Source organism: Saccopteryx leptura, chromosome 4, assembly GCF_036850995.1.
Source record: "Saccopteryx leptura isolate mSacLep1 chromosome 4, mSacLep1_pri_phased_curated, whole genome shotgun sequence".
Classification (NCBI taxonomy): Eukaryota; Metazoa; Chordata; class Mammalia; order Chiroptera; family Emballonuridae; genus Saccopteryx; species Saccopteryx leptura.
Window position 1 is genome coordinate 120,995,949 of NC_089506.1, and position 22,645 is coordinate 121,018,593.

General features: G+C 51.3%; 1 protein-coding gene and 1 long non-coding RNA gene across 12 annotated transcripts; both read right to left on the reverse strand.

Annotated features, from left to right (window-relative positions):
• Nucleotides 1-73: 73 nt before the first annotated feature.
• On the reverse strand, nt 74-15,538 carry EXOC7 (exocyst complex component 7). 8 transcript variants are annotated; one of them, XM_066381270.1, is made up of 21 exons: nt 15,333-15,527; nt 15,110-15,175; nt 13,651-13,835; nt 13,349-13,454; nt 11,770-11,992; nt 10,515-10,682; nt 7,642-7,734; nt 6,661-6,729; nt 5,542-5,687; nt 5,115-5,267; nt 4,757-4,855; nt 4,371-4,433; nt 4,031-4,097; nt 3,315-3,353; nt 2,511-2,576; nt 2,112-2,232; nt 1,784-1,879; nt 949-1,012; nt 714-755; nt 464-597; nt 74-247 (listed from the first exon to the last, which is right to left on the reverse strand). In XM_066381270.1, exons 1-21 carry the CDS (start codon nt 15,513-15,515, stop codon nt 145-147), a joined length of 2,286 nt encoding a protein of 761 aa, XP_066237367.1. In that variant the 5' UTR covers nt 15,516-15,527; the 3' UTR covers nt 74-144. The 8 variants fall into 8 exon arrangements, with proteins under 8 accessions (XP_066237367.1, XP_066237360.1, XP_066237359.1 ...); XM_066381263.1 differs by lacking the exon at nt 7,642-7,734 and having other exon boundaries at nt 15,333-15,524; XM_066381262.1 differs by lacking the exon at nt 6,661-6,729 and having other exon boundaries at nt 15,333-15,524.
• Nucleotides 15,539-15,579: 41 nt separating this feature from the next.
• Nucleotides 15,580-21,040, reverse strand: LOC136403024 (uncharacterized). Of its 4 annotated transcripts, none has more exons than XR_010751066.1 (3): nt 20,165-21,040; nt 19,620-19,754; nt 15,580-16,156 (listed from the first exon to the last, which is right to left on the reverse strand). It is a non-coding gene; the product is annotated as an uncharacterized lncRNA (long non-coding RNA). The 4 variants fall into 4 exon arrangements; XR_010751064.1 differs by lacking the exon at nt 15,580-16,156 and adding an exon at nt 16,493-16,975 and having other exon boundaries at nt 20,165-21,039; XR_010751063.1 differs by lacking the exon at nt 15,580-16,156 and adding an exon at nt 18,585-18,793 and having other exon boundaries at nt 20,165-21,038.
• Between the last annotated feature and the right edge of the window lie 1,605 nt (nt 21,041-22,645).

The following is a 22,645-nucleotide window of genomic DNA, read 5'->3' on the forward strand; positions in this document are numbered from 1 at the left end:
GGACAGGGCTTCTGGCCTGGGCAGTGAAAAAATGTCCCTGTTCCAAAGGACATCAAAGTCACCCAACCCAAAGACAAGTTAACAATGGTTTATGTGTCCAATAATATGCTGGTCTGGTGCAACCAGGCAGGGACAGTAGGAGGTTCAGGCGGAGGTGTCAAAGAGACGATCAATCATGTCGCCCACCTGCTCCACGTGGTACTTGATGTACTTCTCAGGGTTCTTGGTGAAGGGCACGCTGCCATACCTGACCAGGCACTGAGGTCAGCGAGGAGGCCTAGTGCCTCTCCTGTTCCACCTTCAGTCTAAGGTCTTCTTGATGGGGTGCCCCTGAGAGAAACCCCTACCTGGCCCCACGCCAATGCCCAGGGCACTGGATCTGCCACCCAAACACACCACACCATCCATGTTTCTTAAAAGAGCACAGAGCCCCTGCTGGGGAAATGAGGAGTGTGGGGCTCACCTGTGCAGAAAGGCCCCATAGGTCTCCTTGACAATGTGTTTCTGAGCCTGGCGGATCTTGTCCCTCTGCTCTGTGTCGGGAATAGCCCAGGCTTTCTGTATCTTGCACAATTCTTCAAGGCCATCATTGAAGCCCTGGCCACCAAAAAGGTGGAAAGAGAAGTGACCCAGAGACAAACATTTGGGTCTGTGTCATTACAACAGCAGCAGCAGCAGCAGCAAGCAGTGGAAGGGAAGGGATCCCAACTCACCTTAAACCGCTCCTTGATCATCTGCCTCTCCTTGTCCCGAAGCTAAGGGGCCAAGAAAGAAGCTCTCCTCAGAGCAGCATCGCCTGCCCCTGCTCCTTCCCCAAAGGTCTGAGCCCAGCCCCCTCTCCTGCAGCTCTCTGATCACAGAGGGACTCTTGTCTGCTTTTTCCCAGAGACATGATGAAAGGTATCTCATCTGATAGACATCGCCTCCCAGTCCAGACCTTCAGCCCACCTTGGCTCCGGGTTGGAATACAGGTAGATTCTTCTCAGCGATGTAGTCAGTCACCTTTAACCAACTACCAGGAGGGAGAGAAAGCAGGGAGCAGAAGAGGGACAGGGCTCAGGCAGCTGCTTCTTCCTGGGGCGGGTTTGCTTTGTTTTTTAAATCTCTTGATTTACTGAGGGGGAGTGGGGAGGGCAGGAATTGATCTGGGTCACAACTAAGCAAAACACCTCTGAGATTTTCCTTGGGAATAGAAAGTGTTTGAGATGCTTGCTTTTAAAATTAAGAAAAGGAAACAGGAACAAATACTATCAACTATGCTTCACCTCAATTACATAGCAAACTAAGATGGAGAAGCAGATGAGAGGGAAAGGAGAGGTGGAGAACTGGTAAGGGGTAAGAAGAGGAAGACACTTTCAGGGCTGGAAGGAACACAAGGGAGAGACAGACCCCCCCCCCCCCCAGGAGCAGAAGAGGGAGCTCTGCAGAATGATGCTCATCCAAGTTTCAGTGCTCTTGCTACTTTGTTCTTTGCTTGGGCCAAATATTACCTACATCCTTGACACTCAGCCCTTCAGCTATGCTTAGCTTCACCCTCGGCAGGCAGACTACCCTCTGAAGAGGCTGGCATAGTGGCCCCTAAGGAGCACGGAGCAGTGGGGGGGGGGCTCCCATCACCACCCCATGAATGCGATTCAAAACAAGCAGAGAATTGGGGTCCCCAGGGCAGCAGTTGCCCATTATTGATCCCACTCCAACTGGGCCCTGTGTCCTGAGACATGGAAAGGGAGCATGAGTGGTGGGTTACAGGGGCGGGGGTGAGCAGGAGGGCGCAGCCTCTTACCTGCGCTGGTAGGTCTGGATCTGCTGCTCGATGTGCTCCCGGTAGCAGCACTCAGCAGTCTTCTGGGTCACAGCCACTAGCTGGATCAGCTCAGACCTGGGGTTGAGGAGGGGACAAAGTAGAGGGGAAAGAACTGGCCCCCAGGACCTAGGCTGCAGGCCTTGGCAGCAGCACCAGCGGGGCCTGCCCACCCCACCCAACCTTCAGGAGCTCTAAGAAGGCAGAACACACACACACACACCCCTGGGCCCTGGGGCAGCCAAGAGTAAAACACTAACCCCCCAACTGGACACACAGAGGGTATAGAGCAGCACATGCCGTCACCTACTTCTCCAGGGCCTTGAGGATGTAGTTGTAGTTGTTGTGCAGGAAGATGGCGCTCAGAGCTGGGTCCTCATACACCTTGGACTTGCTCAACAAGTTCAACTGCAAGTTGCCCAGGACTTTACCTGCACAGGGAAAGATATGGCCACGCCCACATGGCAGTTTGACCAAAACCACCCAATCCCAGGACCCACAAACCGAGTCACTCCCCAACTCCACCTGTCACTCCCCAACTCCACATTCTACAAGCCTCAAGATCCCTTGCCTACCCCACCTCACCCCTGAACCTGAGGTTAGGTTGTAATTCCAAAGGTCACGGGGGCTCAGGAGCGTGACCAGAAATGGTAGCAGAGCCGAGGCAGGCACTAGGCTGCAGGGCTGCTGGCAGCCAGAGAGCACTCACAGAGGTAGGTGCTGAGGAGGCGTTTGCTGAACTCGGAGCTGTAGCTGGTGGCAGAAGAGCTGGTCTCTGGGAGAGAGGAGAAGCCCTGTTATTGCAGCAGCAGCAGCTAATACCCTCTCTGGTCTTCTCCCAGCCCAAGGGCAACTGAGGTCACACTAGGTGGGGCCGCTCAGCCTTCATTTCTCTGGCTGATGGGACTGAAACGAGCTCAGAGCAGGAACTGGATATCTGTTGAGCTCCAGGACTCCCCACCTGCTGCATAGAACACTCCCTTGGACTCTTTCTGGAACCCAGGGCAAGCCCCTCTATGGTGACAGGGTGGCCCATGATCAGCAGGAAGGCTGGCAGGACAGGAGTGGGACACACCCTGCCCTTCAACCCCCAACCCATGCTGGGTGGTATCCAAGGCTGCGCCATCCCGTCTGTCAACAGGGTCAGAATGGGCTCCCACGGCCTCTCCTCTTTCCCCACCACCTCCTCTACCATGCCCTTCTGAGCAGAGGGGACCTGCCCACACAGAGCAGAAGGCCAAAGCAGGGGAGAGGGAGAGGCTGGCAGGTGCTGGGCTAGGCTGGAGGATATATGCACGGTGCTGGGGACAGCAGGATACCGCCTGGATAACCTCACAGACGGAGAGTGGCCATGTGTAGAGCTGCGAGAGCTGGAAACACCCAGAAGGGACCCCTGCCCTCTAACCCCACTCCCCAACAGGTCCTGAGTCTGTCCGGTTGCCTTGGTCCCCAGGGGACCTCACTCACAGGGCTTCAGAGGGAGAGGATGGGGCTGTAGAACCCTGCTGCTTACCTCGGGGGTCTAAAGGAATATTGTATGTGTCCCCAAGAACTACGGAGTGAAAGGCAGTGCATACAGAGGGGGAGAGACAAAGATGAGAGAAAGATGCAAAGTGCAAAAACAGGTTAGAAATGACTGTGTCATCCCGAGTCAAGCAGACCACTCCCCACGACAGCCAGAACACAGACAGCAGCTCACACCAAGGCCAGACCTGCTGAAGACCAGGGGACACAGGAAAGTGGAGACTTGGAGACCCATAGGCCAGGAGCTGCCCCCTCAGCTCTTGCCCCCAGTGGGGGTAGCAGGGAGGGCCTGGGCCCAAACACATGGGGCTGCATCTCAGTGCCTGGATAGACTGGAAGACACCAGGCTGGTCCTGAGATGCAGCCTCCAGAAGTATCAGCTGTGTGAGACTCATTAGGACAGGTGAACACAAGGGTATGTGAAGAAATTTGGACAGAGAGCGGGGCAGGAAGGGCACCTTCAAACACATGAGTGCTCTCCAGAGAGAGACTAGGGCAGTTAAACCCTGCTCTCCTGCTGCTCAGTCCTGAAGCTGTCTGGAGGACCCAATTAGCTTGGGGCACCACCACAGGCCAGAGCTCCATCCAGCTCCACAGGCTGGAGGAAATCTCACCAGAGGTGCCCACTGGGGGACTAATCCCACATCCTCAGGCAGGAAGGAGGGGCTACAGGGCTGCCCCCCCCCACTAGGAGATGCCAAGTACCTTGGGAAGCCAGCATAGCGCCCGCCGTCTCCTGGAAGTCCAGGAGCTGCTGCAGGAAAAGGATGGCCTATGAGGGGAAAATGGGTCCCAGAAGGTCAAGGGCAGGACCCAGAGGCCACATCACCCCCCACAATGGGCCCTCTGTGACTGTTATAGGGTAATATAGGGTAAGTGCAGGACCAGGGGCCTGCCCGGTGAAAAAGATAGTGGCAAACTTCCAGTTTCCTGCTTTGGGTTTGGCCTGCGAGGGAAAGCTCGTTCTGCTGGAGGCGCTAAGCACTCCATGGTCCTGGTGGCTCTGGGCCCCTCCCCTCCCTCTGTGACCTCAGGCAGCACCTACATTACTTGTGAGCTCATGCACAGTACCATCCTTGGGCATGTTGTACTCCTTGTCTGGGTCATTCTGTGGAAAAAACAGATTCCCTGGGAGAGCTCCCATGGGAGACATCAAACCCAGCCCATCTATCAGCCTGGTCATGGCGCCACCTCCTGGCAGACAGGTGTCAGGACACCCTGTGGCACAAAGGTTAGCAAGACAGAAGACACGCCAGGAGGAGATGGGGAGCTTCAGGCCTGGAGTCCCCAGAAAGAAAGAGAGGCAGTGGGTGCTGACAGGAGACTCGCAGTGCAGCTGGCTTCCCTTGAGCAGATTTGGCCGTTCACACCCTGCCCACTTAACGAGTTCCCCAGCCAAGTCACTGGTGACAGCAGAAGGCGGGAGATCACCTTGATGTTGTCAGCGAAGTCCTCCAGTGCTTTGGCACCAACAGTCTCCATGGAGGTGATGAGGCTGGGCAGCTTGTTCTTGGTGCTGGCGGCCGTTCCCTGAGAAAGCACACAGCTACACAGCGGGCTGAGCCCTGACCACTGTCCTCAGTCACCGGCTGTACATTCAGTTTCGTTCAGGCCCAGCTGCTGCCCCACCCCTCACCCTAGGGGACTGCCTCTTCTTCACTCACAGACCTGTGGGCTGCTTCCAGTTACCCTTGAGCAAAGGTGTGGGGGCAGAGAACGTGGTTCTCTTGGGAGGCTGTGTCGGTGGCAGGACTCCTCCCATATCCCCAGAGCCTCCCCCACCACACACCTGGAGCACCTGGTCGAACTCAGGCTTGGTCTGCTTGAGGTGCCGCAGGATGGGGAAGACGGTGAGCACTGCTGAGAAGTCGTGCCTAACAATGGCCTTCCGGGCGGCAGAAACAATGTTTTCCCCCTCAAGCATCAGCCCATCCAGTGCATCCTGAGAAAGGGACAAACACAAAGCTCATAGAGGGGGCAGAGTGGTGAAAGCTTGTTCCCAGGGACAGTGAGGGCATCCGGAGGGATATGGGGGAAGCCAGTATGCTTCTGATGGGGAGGTACCAGCTGGACATGCCACCTAGGACAGGTCCCCAGGATGCAAGGTGGAGGTGGTGGCTGTACTTGAGGGTTACAGATACTAGGCATGGCCCAAACTCAAGCTTCTGCAGAGACAGCTCTTGCTATGGCATCTGGACACAGGGGAAGGGAAGAACCTGTATCAGGGAGTCAAAGGTCTTTTTCTGATGGTGCTCAGGGATGACTTCCATCAGCAGCTGGTACTCGCTCTGGGCCAGCTTGACAAAGGCACTGATGCAGTGAATGTAGGCGTTGGTCTCCACATCCAGCATGTCGTCTCTTCCTGGGGGGACAGCAGCACACTGAGCTGCTGGTCTGGGGACAGCCCTCTCCCTGCTGTGGGGGCACAGGTCTCCCCAGTCCCTGGCCTGTGGCCCAGACTGGCAGCAGACAGGGAGGAGGAAGACTGTTCTGGCAGAAAGTGAGGACTCCAGCAGGCCCAACTGAGTTGGGGGGAAATCGGGGGCTGAGTCTAGTCTCTGTCCTGGCTGCAGTTTTAGCTGTGCCATGGACAGTATTTATGTCCCAGAGAATCAAGTACTGGAGGTGTGGGAGACAGATAAAAGGGCAAGGAGGGAAATCTGTAAATGGACTTCCTAAATAGAGTGTGTCTGACCCCAGGAAGAGGATTTTGAATTGTATGGGAAAGAGGCCAGCCAGGGACGGGCAGACAGTGGTGTCCACCTCAAGGAGATGGTCATCTATCTCAGAAAATCCTGTGTCTGTGAGGGCAGTGACCAGCCCAACCAGCCTTCTAGAACACATAAGAAGATGTGGGCTATGGCCTAGAGGCTGACTGGCATGGGGTTAAAATTTGATCAGAAGCAAAGTGAGCCCCAGAGAGAGAGGGCTCCTTGGCTGTCAGCTGCCCCAGGAGACTGGATCCCACTACTGGAGGCTGAGGCATGGGCGCCAGCAGGCAACCTAGTTCTGTGTGCCAAGGGATGGGCTCTCAGAAGTCAGAACTGTGGCGCTGTTGCTGGAGTCAGGTGTCTGGGCTCCCTGCCCTCCAAGGAGCCACCTTCCCTCTCTGCCTGCCTTCCAAGTAGTGGCAACTTCTCCCCTTGGCCCGGGCCCTGAGAACCAGGTGTGCACTCCCACCTGGAGAGAGGCAGGTTGACCTAGTTCCTGAAAGAGTGAGACTGGAGAGACGCCATAGGTCCGGCCCATCCTTGAAGCGGAGGGGCCAGCTGGGCCCTCTGGTGACTGCTGTGAAGGCAGCAGTGGCTGCCCTCAGGCTGGGCTATGGTACTCACCGGCCAGTGGCCCGTGCTTGTCGTTCAGGGCCTCGGACAGGTGCTTAACTCGGAAATCATGCTCGTGACCTAGCGAGACGTCGGCCGCACAAGTGCAAGCAGCATTTAATCAGGGACTGGGCGGGTGGGCCCTCAAGGACTGGGAAAGAAACCCTCAATCTCCAGTTAGGGGTGTGAGATGGGGTGTTGGGGAAGGGGCATTGGAGAGGGCTCTGAACCCACTCTGCCTCAGACCACCTTGGGAACAGCCGTTTCAAGCCTGATTTGCAGTGCCCCAGGCCACCCTTGGGAGCTGGTTTCCTCAAGCCTGGAGGCCAAGAGAAAGATGTGAGGACCCAGGAGAGTTGTGAGGAGCCTCTGGCAGCTGCGCAGGGACTGCCGCTCGAACCCAGCGGGTTATCTTGTCATACATGGAGAGAGACTCAGTTAAAGAAGTGTTGCTGCCCAGTGAATGGGAACAGCCTTCTTTCTGTTCCCCAGTATCATTCTTATGAAGGAGGGTCGAGTCCCCCAGGGTGGAGCTGTCCTTCCCTGATAGAAGGAGGAAGGGACATGGCCAACCAACTGCCCATCCCCTTGCTGCACATATACACAAACCCATCCTGAAGTTGGGGTAGAGAGGGTGACCAGGAGGCCTAGGCTGGCGTGGTCCTGCCACTGCGAGTCTGAGCGTGAAAGGGCTGCCCACGGAAAAGAACTTGCTCTGAGTTCAAACACAAGACAAGAACAGAGACGTGGGGGTGGGGGGGTGGGGGTGACTCAGGGAGGGCAGGGCTGCCGTCAGCCAAACAGGACCAGGCCAAGGCCATGAAACCTGTCGCTGTGCCAGCTGGAGTGAGTGGCACAGGGACATGCAGTCCCCACCCTATTCCCCTTTCAGGGTTTCTTCCGAGGCCCTCCTTGGGGGCTGGAGGCTCTGCCCTGCCACGGGGTGGACACGGTAGAGGAGGAGGTAACAGAAGAGGGACACAGGGTGATTACCTTCCAGAGGAATGAGGTTAGAGCCCCCCTTTTTCCCATCTAGACCATGCTGGGAATACTGTTTCAGAAGGTTCTGAGCCTTACGGATCGTCCCTGTCACCAGAGCCACACAGAGAGGAGATAAGAAGACCTAGGAAACGAGTGAGAGAAAACAGCAGCAGCCCTCCACCGGCCCACGGCCCCATGCCCAACCTTCCAACAGTGAGCATGCCCGGACACCACCTCGCCCAGCAGACCCTCCCCCAGGGCCACTGGATACCCAGCAGACAGAGAACAAGGAACGGACACATTCCCCAAATAGAGCTTCCAATTCTACTGCTAACCCTCATTATTCTGGCTCTGGGCTTGCTTTAGGACATGCCATGGCTGAGGATGAGGTGGGCACAGACCTACCAGGAGGAGCCCAAACAAAAGCTCCTGAGTGGCACTGAAATCAGAAAAGACGAGGGCTTGAAGGTTAGGGACGGAGGAGCTGATGAAGCTTTCACACCCAGATGACACAACCAGGGGCAGAGCCTGGGGCACCCAGAAGCTGGGAGGCCTGCACCCTGCTGCTAACTCCAGGCAGACCTCTCCGGGATGCTCAGTGTTGGCAGGTCACCAAACAGTAGTCAAGGGAAAGAAGCACCCAGGAGCTGGTGAGATGGGAAGGAGCATCCTGGAGGGCAATGCCCAGGAAAGAAGGCTGGAGACCCAGAGACAGCCTGACCCCATGCTCTGAAGCTATGGAAACCATCAAAGCAACTGGGAAAAACTCAAAAGCTGAGAGGGGTTAACAGAAGCCATCTCACAGAGAGCAGAGGGAGAGAGTGGGAAAAGAAACATGCTCTTGGCACACAGAAAAAAAAACAACAGTTAGTGTCACAAGTAAATACAATGAAACAAAACTGCAGCACCCCCAGCCTTGGGGTCAGCCACCTCCCTGGGAATGAGACACCTCAGGACAGAAAATGTGGGGAAATCAAATAGCATTTCAAACAGGCAAAACTCTGGTCCCTCATCCCTAGAGACTGCCAGTCTTGTCCCCTAAATCTCAGAGCATACTGAGGCTGCTGAGCCCTGGACATGTCCCACAGACGCTAGGTGAAAGAGGCAAGGTCTGGAGGAGGGACTCATTTCTTCCTGTTTGCACCACACCTGTCAGCTCCTAAAACCAAGTTTGGGGCCCCAGCTCTGTATCTGTCTCTGTGTTCAGTGAGCACCCCTGCTTACCAGTGCATCAAGTTCCTGCCCACCACTGCCCGGGGCAGATCAGCACGCTGGGTCTGCAGGAGCCCCACCGTTGCCCAGTCACTTGGGCGTGAACTGGGACTGCTGACCCGGCAGCTGCCAAAGCCATCAGACACCCCATCACCACAGAGGACGCTGAGGCTGGCGTTTCATCACTAGCAACAGAGGCCTCCCTGCTCCTCTCTCCAGAGCCAAGGACTATTGTCCCCAGGCCTGATTCCTTAGTCCCAAATCAGTCCTGAGCCCACCAGCTCCTGACAACTCTTGATGCCCCACAGAAACCATGGGAACCTTCCCTGGTAGTTTCTCTCTCGGGTCTACAAGCCAAGGATGGATTAGGTCCACTGTGAACCCTTCCTCCCAGGAGGCTCTGTCCCTGCACAGCCAGCCAGCACTCCTGAGACAGAACACAGCAGGTCCTGGGGACTTCAGGGCCCGTCACAGAAGAGACAGAGGGGAAGTGAGCACTGACTGGCCAAGGTCCAGGCAACCACCCAGACACAGCACCTGCTCAACACACAGGCAGAGAGATGAACTGACCCACGTGCAGCAGCCGCTGAGCGGGCGGGCTTAGTTGTCACTAGTTTTTGGGGTGAGGGCGGAGCAGCCAGGGTACCCACCCATACTGGAGGAGAGAAGGCAATGCACTTCCTTCTTGCGCCACCAGCTTCCGGAATGCTTGCCTGGCTGTGCCCCCAGGGCAGCCTCCACTCTGCCATTTCTCTAAATCCTCAACAAAGGTGCTGCTGTGGAGTGGGAACAGCCACCCTGTCCTCTGAAGGACACAGGCAGGTAGGGACCAAAAAGTGTGAACTCTACACCAAGCCTGTTTTCACGAGGGATGGAGCCATGGGCCACGCTTAGGGCATGTGCCTGCAGCAGCCCCTCACCCCAGAATGTCCCAGCCTGTTCTTGAGCCGAAGGCAACATCTCTCAGCAGCCAGAGACAGCCAGGCTTTCCCAGCAGCAGGTACACACAGGGACCCTGTTTACCTGTACAGACTACAGGGGACAAGATGGCGGCAGACAGTGAGCTGTTCACCCAGGACACCAACAACCCATGGCCCAGGGCTCTCTTCCCTCAGCATCCCTCTCTTGACTTCCCGGCTGGAAGGCACTAGCTTCGCAGAGCTGCCTGAGAGCTAGGGGAACCTCTTAGGAGAGGATGGCTGGGATTATTTTCCTTTCTGGACTGACTGTGAATGCATAACTCTTTCCTATCCACTTCTCAGCCATGTGTCACTTCAAGCCACCTTGGCTTTCTAGAAGGGGAAGGCTGCCCTGTCTCCACCCCATGGTCTTGTCTGTAGCAGTACAACCGGCCTCCTGAAGGGACAACGGGCCCAGCCAGTGGCTCTGCCCCGGCATCCTGTTACCCTACCTCTCTATATCTGTGACTTCCCTCCACTCCAAAGACATTATGTAACCCCAGACTGTGCTGAATAAGAAGGAAGAGCCTCACCCAATGGGGGCCTTGTTGGGTGGGTAAACACTTGCTTTCTGTTCTGTATACCTATACCTGGGGGTTACTCTGAGAATAATCTCTGGAGGGGCTGATGCTGCTAACCCCAGGGTGGCCAACAGCAGTCCAGGTCCCACACAAACTTCTGGCTGGTGCTTAATGGGCCAGAGCGGGGCCTCACCTGGCCGTTTGATGGGCTTCTTGGTGGGTGTGTCTTTCCTCTTGGTGGGGATGGCAGGGGAGTAAGGAACCCCAGAGGCAGAAGTGCTCTTCCGGAAATGTTCCTTCAGGCCCCTGATGGAGCGGTCCAGCTGGCTGGAGCGAATCTGGTAGTAGACGTTCATGAAATCTGAGGAGAGACAGGATGACAGGGCTGTGATGGCTAGCGTCCCTGTCTTTCCTCTCTAGGTTGGCTCACAGGGTGGTGGCAGTGCCCACTATTTCTACTTGCTAACCCCTTCCTAGCTCCCACTCTGGCTTGCAGCCACCCACAGGCCTCATCCCAAATCAGGCAAACTTTTTTTTTTTTCAAATCAGGCAAACTTTTAAGAGGAAAAATATTCCTCTTAAAAATAGAACTGATAATTTTTCATGTTTTGAAGCTAAGGTTATTTTTAGGTAAAAAATACAAAGCTAATATCCAAATTCAACTTAGTAAGGGTCAAAGGATGTGAGCGATCAAAAGGAGGCAAAGAGACAACAAACAATAGTGAATGAAAAAACACACTGTATCTTTAGCCATTAACAACGTGCATGGAGGGTTAAAGGGCTTAAAATGAAATATTCATTGGAGTTTTTGTTTTCTAAAATTTTGCTTAACCCAAGATTTTTTGCTTCTTAATTTTGGAACAGCTAAAGAAATGGTGGTGCTGCCATACCATGGAGTATTGTCCAGCTGTTAAAAAAACAAAGCAAATGTACATGGACTGATAGGGAACAATCTCAAGGCTATCACAAGTTAAAAACAAAACAATTGTAGCATGGCTTTCCATTCTGGAATGAGGAGAGGACACACATACACACACTCTCACAGTTATAGGAGTTTTTGGAAGGATATAAATAAATCTTAACAGTGCTCATGTTTGGGCTATAAAATTGTAGGCATCCAAAAAGTAAGGAGACAGACTTTTGCTTTTCATGTGAGGCTTTCTGTACTATTCAAAAATCTTATAATTAATCCAAAAAAGAGTAAAGAAAGAGAAAAATATGATGTATAAAGAAAAACTTGGATTTGACTAGATTTACAATTTGAACATAAGCTGTAGACTTATTGCTATATTATTCCCAATTAAATTTTTACATATATATTTATATATCTATAGATATATAACTATTCAAATATATACACATAAACCCAGGTGGGTTAAAGAAATAAAAAGAGAGCCCCTGCCTCTGGGCCTGACCTGTTGGCCACCCTCCCTGGTGGGGCCTCTCACCTTGGTTGCGGCCGTACTCCACCAGCCAGCGGGAGATGCGGACCACGTCCAGGAGCACACCCTCGGGCAGGTGCTCCAGGGGCACCTCCTCCTGGACCTCCATCTCCTCCTCACCACTGATCAGGTCCAGGATGAGCACTGGAGAGACGACCTTACTGTGCCGAGTCATCAGGCTGCGGAACTCAGACTCCAGAGACTCCTTCCCCCGCTCAAACAGCAGCTTCTGTAGGGGAGAAGGAAGGAAGGAAGGAAGGGAGGAAGGGAGGAAGGGAGGAAGGGAGGAAGGGAGGAAGGGAGGAAGGGAGGAAGGGAGGAAGGGAGGAAGGGAGGAAGGGAGGAAGGGAGGAAGGAAGGAAGGGAGGAAGGAAGAGGGTCCGCTGCTGCTGCTGCTTTGGTATGGAGCTAGCCCTCACCTCCCCCTCCTTTGCCTCCACTTCCTTTAACCCAGACAAGGAGCGCCAGGAAGCCTTCTTTGATAACTTCTTCACCTCATGTTCTCTCAAACTGTATGTTCACAGATGAAACCCAGGGTTTCGTAAGTAGATGCTTCATAAATATTGACTATTTTTTCACTGCACTATTAATTTGTCTTCTTGTTTGAAAAGGGTTTGCAATAAAGAAAAAAAGATAAATTGAACAATGTCACATTAAAAACTTTTATGCTGCGGGCCCTGGCCGGTTGGCTCAGTGGTAGAGTGTTGGCCTGGTGTGCAGGAGTCCTGTGTTCGATTCCTGGCCAGGGCACACAGGAGAAGCGCCCATCTGCTTCTCCACCCCTTCCCCTCTCCTTCCTCTCTGTCTCTCTCTTCCCCTCCCGCAGCCAAGGCTCCATTGGAGCAAAGTTTGCCCGGGCGCTGGGGATGGCTCCATGGCCTCTACCTCAGGCGCTAGAGTGGCTCTGGTCACAACAGACCGATGCCCCGGATGGGCAGAGCATCGCCCCCTGGTGGGCATGCCGGGTGGATCCCGGTCAGGCGCATGCGGGAGTCTGTCTGACTGCCTCCCCGTTTCCAGCTTCGGAAAAATACAAAAAAAACCCCAAACTTTTATGCTGCGAATGATACCATTAAAAGAGTGAAAAGGCAATCCACAGAATGAGAGAAAATATTTGCAAATCATCTATCTGATAAGGGACAGGTACCCAGAACATGTAAGAGAACTGAAAACACATTCACATATGTTAATGCCACTGCACTGTTCACTTAAAATGTGGATGGATTTAGAGGGTATTATGCTAAGTGAAATAAGTCAGAGAAAGACAAATACCGTATCATTTCACTTATATGTGGAATCTAAACAACAAAATAAATGAACAAACAAAACAGAAATAAATTCATAGATACAAAGAATAACTTGGTGGTCACCAGATAAGAGGGGGGTTAGTTAAAGTATACAAATGCAACAAAAATGTATATCTGTAATTCCTGAGGCAGAGGTCTTAAGGATCGCAGTATGGGTACTGTATTGTATACTTCTGTTTATTCTACCATATTCTCCTTTAAGCTGGTGCAGTCTCACATGAGACCAGGGCAGGGGCTGGTGTCCCCAAACCTCTCACATTATCCTGCTGGCCCCTTACCACTTTGTTGAGCTCTGGGCTATCTGGGCTATTGTCCTGGAAATACTCCACAGCCTTCTGAATTTTGGCCATGCTTCCCAGGTACTCTTCCAGTCTACCTGTAGGGCTAGGAAGGAAAGGAGTCGTATCAGCCTGGGTGGATGGAAGATGAAGAGAAGGACCAAGAAAATGGTGTTTGGAAGGGGAAAGAGGAAAATTAATATAGAAACTCCAGTCTCAAATACATTCTACCTCTCCCTTCCACAGCCTAGGGCCACTGGTCCAGGAAGCATTAAGAATGTGAGCCTCTGGCCCTAGCTCACCCCTCCCTGATGATCTTCTCAGTGTCACTGGCCACATGGTAGTAGCTGATGACATGGTCCAGGCAGGACAGAGTCTTCTCAACATTCTCCTGCAGCCGCTGCAGGTTCTCTGTCTGCTTGTGCACAGGGATGATGGAGTTCTCCAGCTTCATAAGGCGGCTCTCAAAGGACGACAGGATAGATACCTGCGGGGAAACCCTGTCTCAGGCTTCACAGCTGTCCCGGCATCACTTCTAGACACCCACCAGGTCTTTGGCATTTGCTGCCTTTTCTCTGGTTTTCTAGACAATAAGCTCCATGAGGGAAGGGACGGGGGTGCAGCTGTTCCCCACTGCATCCTCAGCACCTCCCACATGTCTGACACATAGGATGTAGTCCAAATAAATTGGATGAAGTTTGATTTGAAGGCAAACCAAGCAACAAATGAACTTCTCCTAATATAATCATCCCAGGATAGTTTCCCTTCCACCCTCTGAAGCCAAATCTTAATTTCCATTCTTTCTGAGGCTTTCCTAGACTGAACAGAAAGTAGTTTCATATGGAGTAGTCTCAAATGCATTGCTGGCACTTTCAAAAGCCTGCTCTTTAAAGGTGAATGCCATTAAATAAGGACTAGGGCTTTATGATTGTTACTAAATAGATACCCAAGTTTGTATTTACTCAATTTATACTTTACAGTATCCTCTAGAAATAAAGAAGAAAACTCGTATTTCTTGAGCACCTACTATACACCAGGTACTATACATGTGTTCCCATGTATTAGCTCCTATGACCTTCACATTGTCTGTTTTTTTTTTTAATTTTAAAAATTTTATTTATTCATTTTAGAGAGGAGAGACAGACAAGGGGGGAGGAGCTGAAAGCATCAACTCCCACATGTGCCTTGACCAGACAAGCCCAGGTTTTGAACTGGTGACCTCAGAGTTCCAGGTCAATGCTTTATCCGCTGCACCACCACAGGTCAGGCACATTGTCTCTGTTTCATCAGATGAGTTAACCACAACAACTGAAGGGAGAGGGCTAGATCCTATATCTGTCTGACTTTGGAGCTCCCACTACCCCAAAGCCCTCAAGGGGTGATGGCTGAGCCTTGCCTGCCCCCAGAAATCTCGGAAGTGCTAACCCTGCTCTACAACCATCACGTAAATTAAGGATGACATATGGCCAATACCCAGCCTACCTAAGTCAGTCTCACTAAATGTTTCTGGAAGGAGAGGAGGAAAGCTTGAAGAGGCTGGTGGGGGGGAGGGGGGAGACAGCAGCATCTTCAATGAAGAGGCGTACAAGGGGAAGGGAGCTAGGTAACAGACATGCCACACTGCTGCTAGAGAAACCCACACATTAACACCATCACTACCCAGGCCAAAATTCCAGGCCTGATGGACCGGAACCGCCAGGTCGCAGGGCTCTCCGCCAGGATCTGGAGGCCTGCTCTCCTCCCAGCAGAGGGATTACTCACCATGTTCTTGGTGAGCTGATCGCTCTTCTCCAGGCTGTCTCGGATGAAAGACAGCGTCTCCTCTTCCTGGGAGAGCAGAGAGGAGGGAATCACCAGAAGCTTTAGGCTAAAGATAACAGCATCGCAGACCCATGGCCTCGTCCCCAAGCCCTTCTCCTTTCAGGGATTGATGTCCAGGCCCCTTCCTTCACCTCCTCCCCGGCCTCTCCAGCCTCAGTCCAACCTGCTTCAGTTTATCCTCGATTTCCCGGCGTCGGACTGACGCCTCCTGCGGGGGAATCATCTCTACGACCCTGTGGGTCCCACTTCCAGTGTTTTCTCTTAGCGTGTGTGCCTTCTCGGCTTCCGTCGCTGTCACACCCACTTCCGACCTTGGCCCCGCCCCAGAGTGCGCTGGTGGTGCCATGTTGGGAGTGGCAGGCGGAAGTACTTCTGCGCAGAGCACTGCAACGGGCTGGGGGGCAGGCAGCCATCTAGAGTGTGGCTGACAAGTGTGGCTCAGGTGGACCAGCCCGGAAAGCCTCGTTCAGCACTTTACGTCTCTGAACAGCACCCAGGCCATAGTAAACGCTCAAGAAAAATACCGCTTTCGTCTTGCTCCGTAGGTCTTAGGAACGGAGGAATCCTCTATGACTGTGAACAAATACTTTGAACTTTATACAATAACATTGCACTTCTGTAAATAAACTATTATATGTGTGTGTACTTTTTTGATATTCTCAAATATCCTTCACTAAGTGTAATTTGGTTGCCAGCCGCCATGTATCGAGAGTCTTGTTTGCCCATCTCTGTTACAAGCACCATCCTTGCTCGTTATCTCGGCTAATCCTCACAATAAACTTCCGAATGGGGCACAGCTGTTGTCGAGGAAGCTCAGGCTGAGAGGAAGTGGGAGGTCAGCTGCATTAAATCAACACAGCTGGCTGGGAGAGGGCTCTCCTCTGGGCCCACCCCTATGTTTGTTACCTCAGGAGGTCTGTTTTTGCTATGCAAAGCTGCCAATCTGATTTTCAAGAAAATCGCTGCTTATTTTTATGACAACCGTATCTGGAGAAAGGAAAACAGAATGAAAAGATGAGTTTAAATGATTCTCAACCCAATGTCAGGCATGTGTCCACAGCAGACATTGATTCAGTAAAGGCTGTGATTCCCTAACTATACTCAGAACAAACTGCTTTAAGCAAAAGGAGCAAGTGGTGTTTCAACTGGTTTCAGAAGCCTTAATTTTCCTTCACAGACTTGTGCAGAACACAAAGGTGCTAATCATAGCCAAGTTCCCTCCCTGCTGACTCACAGATTCTCTTTCCAGAGGGAGGGAGGAAGAGCTCTTTCTCCCCCCCGCCCCCCCCACTCTAGGCTAGTGTTCTTTCTTTGGTTACTTCCTAATTCCAGACTTGGTGCTTTTTCTGAGGTAACAAGTGTAACATTCCTCCAAACTAATGTTGCCTAGCCTGGTAGACATACTGAAAATCTGTATGCTATGATGTAAACAACGACAGTGTCTGTTCCCTGGGATTACAGATATTTAAATATGATAGATGCATTGCAAAAAACAAAAACAGCAAAACAAAAGAACTCAGAAAAACACCACAAAATTCTAGAATGGTAAGTAGAGTACAAGGAGTGCTCAGTTTCTAAAGATGGTTAATTTAAATAATTTCCATTAAAATCCCTTTTTTATTTTTTTTAAATTTAGTGAAAGAAGGGAAGGCAGAGACAAACTCCCTCATGCATCCAGACGGGGATCCACCCAGCAAGCCCACTAGGGGGCGTTACTCCATTCTCAGCAATCGAGCTCTTCTTAGGGTATGAGGCAGAGGCCGTGGAGCCATCCTCAGCACCCAGGGTCAACTCAGTCCAATTGAGCTGCAAGAGGGGAGAGAGAGAGAAGCAAGAGGGGCAGGGGTGGAGAAGCAAATGGGCAATTCTTCTGTGTACCCTGACCAGGAATCGAACCTGGGACATCCACATGCTGGGCCAATGCTCTACCACTGAGAAAACCAGCCAGGACCAAAATGCTTCTTCTAAAAAAATAAATTTTCCTTTTTTCTGTAATGATCAAAAATGTTTTGTTTTTTTTAAATTTAGAAACCACAAGCCATTAATAGTGTCATCTGACAGAGCGGTCAGGAAGTTTTTGGGTTTTTTAAAGTCCTTTTATATATAAAATGAGAGAAAGGGCCTGGGTATACAAAGCACAGGAGTGGACAGCCTATTGTGTGCTTTCCTATAAGGAAGAGAGAGCAAAGGAAATGTTTAGTGCACTTTCAGCGACATGTGGGCTCAAACCTGCAATTTGGTTCGAAAACTATTTTTCAAATTAAATGTAATTCAAACTGCAAATAAGGTATATGGTAAAAAAACAAAAACAAAAAACAAGCAGTGCCCTCCTCTGCCTTGACTCCCAAGCACCTCTACCCCAGGAGCAACCACAGTCAGGACTTTCTAGATGTATGCATACAAATCCAGGAATATTACACACAGAATAAACTCTTTTTTTAAAAGAAAACATAAATGCTATCACATTAAACATACTTTCCTGTAGCCTGCATGTTCACTTACTGGCATACCTGATCATCTTTCAATATTGATATTAGAGATAGATACTCTCTAATATCCAGGTTTTTGCTATTGGAAACTTTGCCCCATATACATAGTGGCTTGTGCATGATCACCCCTGTATATACATGTATATGAAATTGAAACACATACGCATTTAAATTTTCTACAGAAATGTACAAATTTCCATCCAAAATGGTTGAACTCATATACACTTCCAATACCAAAGTATACATGTGCCTATTTCTCCACACCTTAATCAACACTGCGTTATCAAACTTTAACATTTTTGCCAAGCTGACAAATGAAAAATGGCATCTAATGTTTAACTCTGAACTAAATGGAAAGGAAAATAAAACATCAATATTTGTGGGAAGCAGTGAAAGCAGGGCTGAGGGGGAAATTTGTAGCACTGAATGCGTACATTATAGTGGGGAAAAGTCTAAAATGAGTAATCTATGCTTCCACCTTAGGAAACTAGAAAAAGAAAAAGCAAATTAAATCTAAAATAGGCAGGAGAAAAGAAATAAAAATTAGAGCAGAAATCAATGAAATTGAAGATAGGAAATTAAGAGGAAATCAAAAGTTAGTTCTTTAAAAAGATTTTAAAAACCAATAACTTCTGATCAGGCTAATCAAGAAAAAAGAAAGAAGACAAAAATTACTTATACCAGGAATGAATTAGGAGGCATCATTTCAATCCCATGGATGTTGAAAGGATACGAAAGGAATATTATGAACAACTCCATGCCTTCAAATATGATAACTTAAGTGAAACAGACCAGTTTCTTGAAAGACACAATCTACCAAAACTCACACAAGGAGAAATAAATAATCTGAATAGGCCTATTGCTATTATAGAAATTGAATAAATTACTAGGATTCCAAAACAGAAAGCACCACACTCAAATTTCTTTCCTTTTTAAAAATTATTTATTTAATTATTTTAGTGAGGCGAGAGAGAGAGAGAGAGAGAGAGAGAAGAGCGGATGAACAGGAAGTATCAACTCCCATATGTGCTTTGACCAGGCAAACCTGGGGTTTCAAACTGGCAACCTCAGCATTCCAGGTCGACAATTTATCCACTGAGCCACCACATGGTTTCACTGATGAATTCTACCAAACCTTTAAGGAAGAAATGATACCAAGTTTCTACAATCTCTTGCAGAAGACAGAAGCAGAGCGAATACTTCCTAACTCATTCTATGAGGTCAGCATTACTCTAATACTAAAACTAGCAGAGATACTACAAGAAAGAAAAACTACAGACCAACCTCTCTCACATACAGGTGCAAAATACTCAAAATATTAGCAAATCAAACCCAACAATGTATAAGAAGAATTACACATCACAACTAAATGGGATTTATATCATGTAACTTAATTATATATTTCATGTTTAATATTTCCTTTGTGGCTTCTCTCTCTCTCTCAAAAAACAAAAACAAAAACAAAAACAACCCAGCCTGACTAGGCAGTGAATAGAGCATCGGACTGGGATGTGGAGGACCCAGGTTCGAGACCTGGAGGTCGCCAGCTTGAGCGTGGGCTCACCTGGTTTGAGCATGGGCTCACCAGCTTGAGCCCAAGGTTGCTGGCTCGAGTAAGGGTTTACTCACTCTGCTGTAGCCCCCTGGTCAAGCACATATGAGAAATCAATCAATGAACAACTAAGGAACCGCAACGAAGAATTGATGTTTCTCATCTCTCTCCCTGTCCGTCTGTCCCTATCTGTCCCTCTCTCTGACTCTCTCTGTCTCTGCCAAAAACAAAAACAAAACTAAGAACAAAACTTCCTATGTATTCTCATTTTGTTTATTTTCTCCAGGCAAGCTTTAAAATCATTTTCACAATTGCAGATTGATTGTCCCTTGAATAAACTAGCTTAAATTCAGGTCATCAAAGAAGCTGGGGGATGTCACTAGGGTAACATTGGAGGCAAAGTGCAAACCTGGAAAGGGAGGGTTGGAAGGCTGGACCTCGTCCTCCTGATGGAGCTTGTGAAGTAGTCCACAGCTCACTGGCATTAGCTGGAGCCCTGCTGAGGGCAGATCAAAGGCAGGCAAGAAGCAACTGGTCTTCAGAGCTGAGGGACAAAAATGAAAGAAGAAAGCTTAGGTCTCTAGGGCGGGTGGTATCATGAGGGTGACAGGAAGACCTGGGCTGCCTCTCTAGCATCCAGCTGGAGACAGAGGCACTATGATGAACAAATAAATAACTAAGTGATGACTAAATCCAGGAGGATAAGGGAGGGGCAGGGGCATGGAGGGAGGACCAAAGGAGTGAGATCAGCTCATGGGTGTGTGTCCCAGAGTAGGGGATTGAGGGGAAGGAGGTAAGCGCGCCTCCTGCAGCAACTGTGAGCCTTTCTGTCCTGAAAATCACAGCAACATACTCACAAGGAGCAGAAATACCACACAGAGATGTGGCTGAGAAGAATCGCTATTCCCTTCTGCCCCTCTGTGGACGCCCCAGCCTCCCACTGCGACTTGTCACCTTCCTCAGGCCAGGGCGCAGGAGGTGGGAGTCTGGCATTGGACACGTGTTCCCATGGAGTATGTTCCACGTGGTGGCTGAATCCTGCCCTTCTCCAGCCTGCTCTCCCTGGGGTATCTTCAGTCTCAAGGTCTCTTCTTTAGGACTCCCTTTCTGCTTTCCAGAAGCCTCTGACCGGGTTTTGAGGACGCGGCTGTGCCACAAGGCGCGAAGGCCCAGGAGGGCGGGGGAGGGGGGGAGGGGGCAGTGCCCCAGCCCTTGGGGTCGGAACAAGGGGGCCGCGAGGCGGCGCTCGACACCGCCTGTGCCTTTACGCGGCGCCCGGCCAACTGGAACCTCCGAAACTGTCTCGGGGGCAAGGAAAGGGAGGAGGGAGGCCGAAGGGCAGCGGATGTGTGGAAACAGAAAAAGGGGGGCAAGAGAAGGCCCTTAAGAGGAGCGGAATGTGAAGTCGGGGAGAAAGCCCATAAACGAGCAAAACTCGAGAGGGCACGAAGAAAGGCACCGCGGAAAGAGAGGCCGGCAGGGAGGCCACACCGTGTGCCTGGAGCCAACTTTCCCGGACTTACTTCCCTCTTCCCGCATGCCCCTACCGGTCGGGTCCAAGCCAGCGGGTCGTGGTGACGTCGGACGCTGGCACCCGCGGCTCCAGGCAACGGAGGACGCCGGCGGCCACATAGCCGTCCGCGGAGGTGCCGGCGGGGCTGTTTGCGCACCCACGGCCGCCTATCCCGGCGCGCTTGGACACTCTGGGCGAACTCCGCAGCCCCGCACCCCGGGCACCTTCTCACAAGGCCGCAGGCCCTGGCGCGCTTCGCAGCCTTGTAGACCCCTTGGGCACGCGCCGCAGCCCCGTACCCTGGGGCAATTCTCATGGCCCACATTCTGGAGCCGGGAAGGCCAGGCTCCCTCGGGGCTGGCCGCTTGCCTAGAACGTGACTCAGCGCTTTCTGTGCCTGGCCTCAGAGAGACCCCTACCTAATCTGGCCGTTATGGGCTTGGAACACGGGGGGGGGGGGGGGGGGGTCCCGGCAGAGGAGTACTCTTCCCCTACTCATTACCTCCCTCTGAGTGGAGTAGATTTTTATGGAGTGGGGGACAGATTCCATCGTTTGTTCATCAACTCCAGGGCACTGACTGAGGGCTATAGGCAGCAGGAAGAGGTAGCAGAGCACTCATTAAGGAGCAGACAGACTAGTGTAATGTGTGTGGCTGAGGCTGTTGTAAGGTTCCAAAAAGCTGAAAATTGATATTGATTCTGGGAGGATAGAGCAGGCTTTCCTATCAGGCTTTCTTGTCCCATCCTTCCTTTAGGGAGGGGAGGGGGGAGAATGTAGAAGTTTCTGGCTTGCAAGAACAATGGGTCATTCAATTTTAAATCGAAAATAAAAGTTAACCTAGAAACTTCTTCTCTTTCAATGGGAGACAGAATTTATATACTACCTTGCATTGATTGTAATTCCTCCCCCTTCCTGGAATCTTTTTTTTTTCCTCAGAGACAGAGAGAGAGTCAGAGAGAGGGATAGACAGGGACAGACAAATAGGAAAGGAGAGATGAGAAGCATCAATCATTAGTTTTTCATTGCAACACCTTAGTTCATTGATTGCTTTCTCATATGTGCCTTAACCGTGGGCCTTCAGCAGACCGAGTAACCCCTTGCTCCAGCCAGTGACCTTGGGTCCAAGCTGGTGAGCTTTGCTCAAACTAGATGAGCCCGTGCTCAAGGTGGCGACCTCAGGGTCTCGAACCTGGGTCCTCTGCATCGCAGTCCAATGCTCTATCCACTGTGCCACTGCCTGGTCAGGCCCTTCTTGGAATCTTTTTTTTTATTAGTATTACATTATTTATTTATTTTTTTTATTTACTTTTTTAGATTTTATTCATTTTTATTAGAGAGAGAGAGGGGAGAGACAGAGAGAGGGAGAGATAGAGAGAGAACAGGGGGAGGAGCAGGAACCATCAACTCCCATATGTGCCTTGACCAGGCAAGCCCAGGGTTTTGAACCGGCGACCTCAGCATTCCAGGTCGACGCTTTATCCACTGTGCCACCACAGGTCAGGCCCTTCCTGGAATCTTTTTTTTTTTTTTTTTTTCTTTCATTTTTCTGAAGCTGGAAACAGGGAGAGACAGTCAGACAGACTCCCGCATGCGCCCGACCGGGATCCACCCGGCACGCCCACCAGGGGCGACGCTCTGCCCACCAGGGGGCGATGCTCTGCCCATCCTGGGCGTCGCCATGTTGTGACCAGAGCCACTCTAGCGCCTGAGGCAGAGGCCACAGAGCCATCCCCAGCGCCCGGGCCATCCTCGCTCCAATGGAGCCTTGGCTGCGGGAGGGGAAGAGAGAGACAGAGAGGAAAGTGCGGCAGAGGGGTGGAGAAGCAAATGGGCGCTTCTCCTGTGTGCCCTGGCCAGGAATCGAACCCGGGTCCTCCGCACGCTAGGCCGACGCTCTACCGCTGAGCCAACCGGCCAGGGC

What these genes read in the sequence shown, in the direction of transcription:
- EXOC7 (XM_066381270.1), bottom strand. Translation starts at nt 15,515, where the DNA reads ATGGCACCACCAGCGCACTCTGGGGCGGGGCCAAGGTCGGAAGTGGGT. An exon ending in AGTTCGACCAGGTGCTCCAG is followed by an intron (nt 4,856 to 5,114) that starts GTGTGTGGTGGG and finishes GTGCTTTCTCAG; the next exon opens with GGAACGGCCGCCAGCACCAA. An exon ending in TATGGGGCCTTTCTGCACAG is followed by an intron (nt 248 to 463) that starts GTGAGCCCCACA and finishes GTGCCTGGTCAG; the next exon opens with GTATGGCAGCGTGCCCTTCA.